This window comes from Chenopodium album, chromosome 22 (genome assembly GCF_948465745.1).
Source record: "Chenopodium album chromosome 22, dcCheAlbu1.1, whole genome shotgun sequence".
Lineage (NCBI taxonomy): Eukaryota > Viridiplantae > Streptophyta > Magnoliopsida > Caryophyllales > Amaranthaceae > Chenopodium > Chenopodium album.
The window spans coordinates 7,130,273-7,138,598 of NC_137855.1; the positions used below are offsets into that span (position 1 = coordinate 7,130,273).

An 8,326-nucleotide genomic window follows, 5' to 3' on the forward strand; every position below is an offset into this window, starting at 1 on the left:
GAGTTTCATTCTCTTTTCATTATCAGTACTTATATCATCATTTAAAGGTTATTTCTCCTAAACAGTCTCATCTGACCTCATTAATTCTTTAACAATGAGAATTTAGGTGATTAAGACTAGACCTAAAGACTAATGACTCTAGCCTAGTTTGAACCTACTTATCAATGCCATTACAGCTAGTTAGAACTGAAAAAAAATGAAAAGAGATAATGGTTCAAAACTTCTTGAATTTTTGCATACAATTACCACAAATATACGGGGATTAAGTTAACAGCAATAGAATTCAGTCCCCCCCTTTCTCACAAACCTTCAGGCATTCTAGCAAGACAACCCAATTCGCTTTCTAAGGCAACAGACACCTCTCCGCATAAACCATCGGTCATCTACGATTCAATGTCTTATCCTAAATACCCTCGAGGCAATTAAGCTTTTCAATGAAGCCACTGCCAGAAAGGACCATTTCAGGATCCACTCAACAGCATATAGGAGTCTCGCTTTTCCAAGCGAAACATCAAATAAAACCATTCTGCATAATTTCACACATTACATATTTCATTGGTTTCTGCAGTTGTAATATTGGCAATTTGTTTTCCGCTTTCTCCCAATAACGGAAAAAAGGATAGACTGTGGTCTTATGACCGATTTTGTGATGGTGTCCGTTCAGATCCATGTCGTTGGCGGAAACTGCTGGACCCACCAACAACCTGGTGGGGAAGCCAATTGGAGTCTCTATCACCCTGAGTTAATGGGAAAGAACCCAAATGGTCTCTTTCCCACCCATGGAACCTGCTAGATATTGGATTCTCCGCTTCAGGAAAGCTCCGAGTGGATGTACCTGATGGGTATACAAAAAAGCCTCCATTCGTCTGATCAGATGATGAGGGAATTGGGGCCCCTTGGGACAAACCTCTATGGCCACTGGATCTTCTTGTATTGGAAATGATGGGTGCACGCATGGGCGGGGAGCTGCTAGGTGGCTGAAAATATGCCTGAAGAGCTTGTACACGATCACGAGCTCGAGCCGCACTGCCTGGATATGGTGGAATCATAGATGAGGTGACGGAACTTCCAATCCTGCTGCCAGAACTGCGATAATAAAATAACACGCAGTCATTAGATGAAACACAAAAGTGGTCAAACAAAGTTTGTCATCAAGCCCCATCTATACAATAGTAACACCCAGGTGTTTCAACTAACGAAGGAGAGATGATGATGATGTGTACACATAATTAGAAATTGCCTGATAAGCTCCCAAAACAAGATGGTAAAACTTGATGTTGAAATATACAAACATTTTCAAATCTAACATAATGATCAAACACATCTCATTGTGGGAGAGCAGATGTCTATCACCCAAAAGCAAAAAATGTGAAAAGACAACAGGAGTTCCAAATTCCATACAGTTCTCTCTAAAAAGACTTAAGAATCAATATAAGGCTGCTTTACTAGATTCAACTATTCAAGACTGTAGGATTTGTGGAATTGTGGTAGAAATTATACCGAGAATAAATCAGTTTCAAATAGGAGACAACTCGGTAATTTTCCAAAACAAAATCCTTAATCCTTTTCCATTGAAAATTCTATATTGTCGGTCTGTCGGATAGTCAGTGTTTTACAGAAGTCCAGCTTATTTTCCCTCATCCTTCAACAAGTAGGCTAGATTAAATAGCCCGAGCAGCTGGACCAATCCCATAAAGGCCCTAAAAGCAAAGGAAAGCTTAAAAATATACTTCTAAACAAATAACGACCAGGCCAAAGGAGGATTGCCATGGTTTTCAGCACATACCTGTGGCTTACAACAAATGGATGGACAAATGACCCTGATCTGGACAGATCAGAATTCACCCGTGAGGATCTCGAAGTCAAAGATGGAGCTGAAGGTTGATCAGAAGCACCCATCCGATTTCCATTAGAAGAGAAACTCAAGGACTGCTGCTCCCAACCATGATAATGGGGGTCCATGGCAGCAAAAGCATAAGAAGCTGGCATTTCACTGGGTCCAGATGGCCCTCCCCAGCGATTATTAAAATTGGAGCCATCAGATACGCTTCCAACAGAGTTTGAGGATGAGGAATGAATTGGTCCATAATATGCTACATAAGGGCATTGATGTGTAGAAGATGAAACAGCCGTATGTTCAGCATAGACAGCTTGTTGACCCAAAAAATCATGATCTGTAAAAGCAAAAGAAATTTTAATAATTGAAATACCACCACAGTCAAAATGTTATCAGCACAAGGTGAATGCAAAACCAAAACTTACAAGGAGTAGATGGGAACTCTCCCTCCCTGCAAAGATAAGAAAAATAACTCATCAAGAAGCAGTCATCGATCAACGATAGAGTAAAACTGGCAGATCATTCATCAGGTAGTCATACTACACATGGAGATCCAACAAAATAATGGCCAAGAGCCCAGTTAACCAAGAAAGCCATCACAATGTTAAAGTAGGACAACACAGAGGCACACTACAGCTTGAAGCAACACTGGAATGAAGGAAAATCATGCAAAAACAAAGCCCAATTGGAAACAGCTACACTGGATCTATGGTGTTCATATAATATATCACACTCACTTCTAGCATGAGATCAATGTAAACCAGTGACCCACTCATGATACAGGTATGGATTGGAACATATAACTTAAACTGGTAAGATTTCATGACACAAGGACAGTGTGTCAGTGACCCAGGCAAATGACATGAGATGCTTTTAAGTAATGCATGGCTGAGCAAATTTTGGGATGATTAATATAATTACATCATTGATCGGTGATTGAAACAAAATGGATTGAAGAGGGCAGCTTAAATGATATATGTTGCTCTAAATGCTACAAAAACTGACAAAAAAGGTGGTGAACTTGTGACCGAACAGAACAAAAACATTACACCATCATATCCCTCATACCAGTTCCATGGAGAAGCAGTACGAACCATATGAGCAAGGATGCATCTAGCTGAGACCTATAGTCTTGAAGAGCATGAGAACCACTTGGAGCCTTGGAGAGGCTTTTAGTTAATTTACAGAAACCCAGTTATTGTAATCATAAAAGAGAACACCGCACTCGTTCATGACTACATACATAATGTTAATAAGATATATTGATCACAAAACCAAATTCAGAAGCGACTCTTATAGTTTGAAGTATCCAAGAGTCAAATCAACACTGAGTTTTCCTAGACACAGCAGAAGTACTTTAAGAATTAAGATGCAATAGAGGATCAAAATCCAAAGCACAACTACTGATCTATTGTCGCAATCATCTTTAAGGGCATATGTGCAAGTGCTCAAGACAGCTGACGAAAAAATTTCAAATAGATGGTTTCATACTAAACACCAGAACTAACCCAGTTCAAGGCCAGGTCAGGTCATCCTAATAGGCTTTAACAAAGCAACAAATCCAAGTGAAAACCCTTGAGCTAGGCAAGCAGGACTCCAGCTCAATAAGTAGGACTACTCGGCTCTACAAAGTATCAACAAGGGTTGGGGAAGTAGTTGATCATAGAGACATTAAAAAGTTTAAAATAGCACACAAACTAGAAAAACGCCAAGAAATCAAGAATCCGTGAAAACAAAAATTATAAAAGTATGTTAATTTGTGAAGGCATGCTTACTCAAAAGAGGGAATCCGTGAAAACGCAGGTAATGGACACCATTGAAGTCCAAACTGCAAATGGAAACAACAAATAAATTAAAGTAAATAAACCTGATAGTTACAGTTGCATATCAAAGCAATTACAGCTAATTGCCTTAGTATGGTATTGTGGAGAGATTAACAAAAGAAATAAACTTATTGCAATATGAATAGTTGTAATATAGAATACTATTGATATGAACCTTATTTTTTTAGAAATGTCGAGTGCATAGATGGATGAATACACACCCAAATTTCTTAAAATAAAGCAGAGCGAATTACATAGTCTCAGTTTTAGGGGCAGTGGAGGAAGTACATAGAGCTAAGAGAATGACTGTTAAGCACATGAGAAGTCTTATAAATTAATGCCAACTCATAGCAAGGTTGTCGAATAACAAAAAAGAAGCAGCCAGCCGAAATGAACAGAAAAGGCCAAATAGCTTTACTAAATTACTAACATTAATGTTCATGAACCTACAATGCTAAGTATCCAAAGGAATATGAACAGACCTTGACTCAAGTTGATATGAAATAAAGCAACCTTTTTAAAATTAAGATGCTCAAATAAAACTGTAACTATTTTTTTATATTGACTTTGTTAAATAAACTTATATTGATCAAGATAGTTGTAAATAAGTACCATCTCAGAGTAGTTTAGGTCATAAAGATCCTCATCATGGGGCCAGTCATCCATCATATCCGTAAATGAACGACAACCATTGGAAAAAAGCCATTGACCTTTCTCAATCTTCCGACAGTTAGGGCATTGCATTGATCCCTTGATATTGAAAGCAGAACCAATGCAATCTGCAGATCACGGCAATTTATAAATAAAGGATTGAAATATCAGCAAAGATGGATAGAGCAACACCACATAAAGCAGACAATCAACTACACAAGCAGCTTCCAAAATATTCAACATCGAAAAACAGAGAAGTCGTGAACATATTAAGAATAAACAACAATGTTTTTCTACAATAGAATTCATTTCTTTCTTATTTTATTAAATGCATTGAAGAGCATGATCCACTGTTACAGTAAAAATAAAAATAAAAATAAAATAAATAAATAAAAAATAATAATACTTTGAGTACCACAGCTATCATATTGTGACCATTAACATCAAACATTCACAAACTATGACAAAGCTCACTCAAATTCCTAAGTTCCTTTCATGCAAACTTGGCAACATTTAAAGTTGTCGGCAAGAGTTGCAACACCTTAAATACCAGAGAAGCTATAAGACTGGCATTCCTACACCACCCCCAAAACCAAAAAAAAAAAAAGGCTCAGGGGGGGGGGGGGGGGGGGGGGGGTGGGGGGGGTGGTACCTATTTTTCCCTGACAGCGCACTTTACTTGTTCTAAAATCGAGAGAGGATCAACTTTCAAATCATGTGGATAAAGTAATAACACTTTACATTTACAGTTAAAGATAACACATTTACTCATATGGATGCCAAATATTCAATCACTCCAGTTTATACACCCTATATAATGTCTTTATGACCTTATTTCTTTAAGCACGTCGATACAGAAATGGGTGATCCCAGGCGCAGTATTGGGACTCCTGTGGCATCGTACTAAAACAGAGGGCTAAGCAATGATTAAAATGTATGATTTATTGGATTTAGGGGTTTGGATATATATATATATATATATATATATATATATATATATATATATATATATATATATATATATATATATATATATATATATATATATATATATATATATTATTGGAATGGATGAAAATGGTAAATATGTCAAGTATTATGGGACGGAGGGAGTATCATACTATCATTAAACAACATCAAAAACACATAGAGACAGGAAAACAATACACCATCAAAAAAGGTTGATTGCAGGTACTTCCAAGTCCTTTGTAACCCTTTCTCAGAATCTCAGTAATGACAACGTTAAAAACACTATACAGGAATATGACAACTCATCTGAATAAAAATTTGAAATTAGTTGATACGAAACAACATTTACTCGTGCCAAGACGTTACTAGTAGCTCATTGCATCCATACAAAAAGCTCTCTTAGGCCCTGTTTGGCAGTACCATTTTAAGTAAGCAACTATATGTAGTAAGCTAGCTATTCATCACAATTCAATTTATTACATCGAGTGATCACGGCCAAGTACTCTCTCTCTCTCTTTTTTTTTTTTTTGGGGGGGGGGGGGGGGCATTAGGAGGATACAGTAGGCTAAATAGAAACAACAAATTTTGTCATTAACGCTGTCTTGATCCTCCATTAATTGATATCTAGCCTGCTGGTTAAGTCCTCATACGGTATATGATGCATAACTTAACTCAACTCAACAATCCAGTTTAGCTGAGCTAGAGAGGTAGCAACCTTACCTATAACTAGTTAAAGAAGAGTGTTTTATGGAAAGAAAAAGAAAAAAAAACTTTTTTGATTGGAAAGAATCTAAAGTAAAGAGTGATATAAAAATAATATATATGTGTTAATACATAGCACTTTAGTTAATAAAGAAAAAAGAGATTATGATAAGAAAATAAATAAATAAATTGAGAAAATATATGTTCTGTCATGATATACCTAAAAATAATTAAAAACACTTGTAAAACTTGGACCAAAAAGTAGTGGAAGTAGCAAATAGCAATGACACTTGTAGCAGAAACTGCAAAATGACAGTATATAGGCCATTGACAATAAAATGAATTATGAAGTAATATAGCTCTAAGTTTATTTTGACAAACCAAAAACCCAATTTACTCGTGACAGGGGAAAGAATGGGAGAAAAAAAAATTCACAACCTTGTTTCAAAGCTTCTAAAGTTAACCTTTTCGGCTTCTCTTCTCCTACAATTCCTTGGAACAATATTCACACATCACCTAGCTAAAGCATTAAAATGCCTCCTAACATGTCCTAATAACCTACGTCTTATTTCCAGCATCTTAACATCAAAATGTAACAACTCTGTTATTATCATTGAATTAACCTAACTCATCTAATTTAACTACAAGATTGACGAGGTATCAATGTATCATCATCTCTTATAACTTAAGGTTTCTTAAATTCCAACCCTTTGTCTCATTAAAATTGAATTTGGTGGATATTTTGAGGAAGCTTTGTCATTTAAGTCATCCCTACTTTCTCCAAAATTACACTTCAGGCACATTGTCAACTCTACGAATCCCCTTCCAAATTCTCACTTGCCATTGATGCCTTGATTAATTACAATTGCCATAACAATGAATTGAGACACAGCATAGACAAATTTGCTAATTGCATTGATGATCCATGAAAAGTTCTACCTTCTGAAGTTGTCACGAGAAAGAATTAAGTACATACTCATATGATCATATCACTAAGAAATCACGATATTCAACACATCTTGAAGAAACACTATGTCCCAAACAACGGAATACTAGAAGGCATGAGAGGCAAGTATTAGCAGGCAATCGCCCCGTGTAGCCGAAAATACTAATCTTACAGGTTAACATCAATCCACAACTCAAAACTATCATGCTTAAATATTTTATGCATAGCATTAACCACCCATATAATCCATGCAAAACTTCTAGCTCAGTTTTAATATTTTGATCATCTTTCTCAACAACCCAATTGCCTTAAATTAATTCCCCCCAATCATGCATCAACCCCAACCACTAATTTCCAACTTACGTATTCAATTCTACCATTTTTTCACGATAATCAGTAGCATAATCAATACAATTTCCGGCAAAATTCAGCATACCAATCGGATCAATCAAGCAGCAAAAATCAGCAAAACTAAAAACCTAGATCTCAAAATTCTTAACAAAAACACATACCCAGATGAAATTCATGACCACATTGAAGCTTAGCCCAAGATCTATCACCATTGTCGGTGACAGGTTCAAGACAAATTGAGCAAGAAACATTGGAAGAACTCAACGATTTACCCCCACCATCAGAATCATCAATTGTATCGGATTCATCAAGTCCCATGACGTTATAATTAAGTTTAAATCCTCCCCCAATTCGATTAAGGAAACCCTAATTCATAAATTTCCGAAAGATTCGATTATCACACACCCCAGAACAATTCAAGCATAAAAATTAAAATTAAGATTAGAATTGAACAGTTTTGGAGGTAGAATTGAATTGTTGGTTGAATCAAAGTAGATGGTGAATCCAGAAGATAAGATTAAAGGGGGATTTTAATGGGGGAATGTGTGGTGAAGCAGTGGGGTGGTGTTGGAAAGAGGGGAAGGATGGAGGAGAGAGAAAGAAGACATAGATTATGGAAAACTGGGGGAGTTTGTGAGAAAAGGGGGACCCACCGTCAATATATTGTCTTAATCTATATACTCTCGTATTTTTAAGTTTTTAACTGCCATACTTTACCGGATTTTCAATTCGATACCGTAATGCACAACTTTAACCAACAATATTTTTTTTTTTTTTATCACGGAGTATATGTACTTGATTCTTCTCTTGTCCTTTGGTTTTTGAAACTTTAATGTCTCCTAATTTGCTTTTCATTTTTCAATTCGAATTATGTAATGCAAAATTTTATCCAACAATATTTTTTATTACGGAGTACTCCGTATTGTTAGGGTTTGTTCTCTTACGTTGAAATTCAGTTCAGTTCAGCTCCTAATTTCCTTCTCTTAATAAAAAATTCTGTTCAGTTTAGTTCAGCTCAATCAGTTCAGTTCAGTTCAGCTCAGTTTA

The 8,326-nt window shown here is 36.2% G+C and overlaps 1 protein-coding gene across 1 annotated transcript; it reads right to left on the reverse strand.

Annotated features, from left to right (window-relative positions):
- Nucleotides 1-210: 210 nt before the first annotated feature.
- On the reverse strand, nt 211-7,899 carry LOC145605261 (E3 ubiquitin-protein ligase RFI2-like). The gene is made up of 6 exons (XM_081661309.1): nt 7,441-7,899; nt 4,273-4,439; nt 3,613-3,665; nt 2,263-2,288; nt 1,787-2,174; nt 211-1,086 (listed from the first exon to the last, which is right to left on the reverse strand). The coding sequence occupies exons 1-6, from the start codon at nt 7,595-7,597 to the stop codon at nt 633-635; spliced, it is 1,245 nt and encodes a 414-aa protein (XP_081517435.1). The 5' UTR covers nt 7,598-7,899; the 3' UTR covers nt 211-632.
- Between the last annotated feature and the right edge of the window lie 427 nt (nt 7,900-8,326).

Coding starts and splice junctions, on each gene's coding strand:
- LOC145605261 (XM_081661309.1), bottom strand. CDS start 7,597: ATGGGACTTGATGAATCCGATACAATTGATGATTCTGATGGTGGGGGT. Junction 2,289..3,612: donor TCACGGATTCCCTCTTTTGA/GTAAGCATGCCT, acceptor TTATCTTTGCAG/GGAGGGAGAGTTCCCATCTA. Junction 1,087..1,786: donor CCATTTGTTGTAAGCCACAG/GTATGTGCTGAA, acceptor TTATTATCGCAG/TTCTGGCAGCAGGATTGGAA.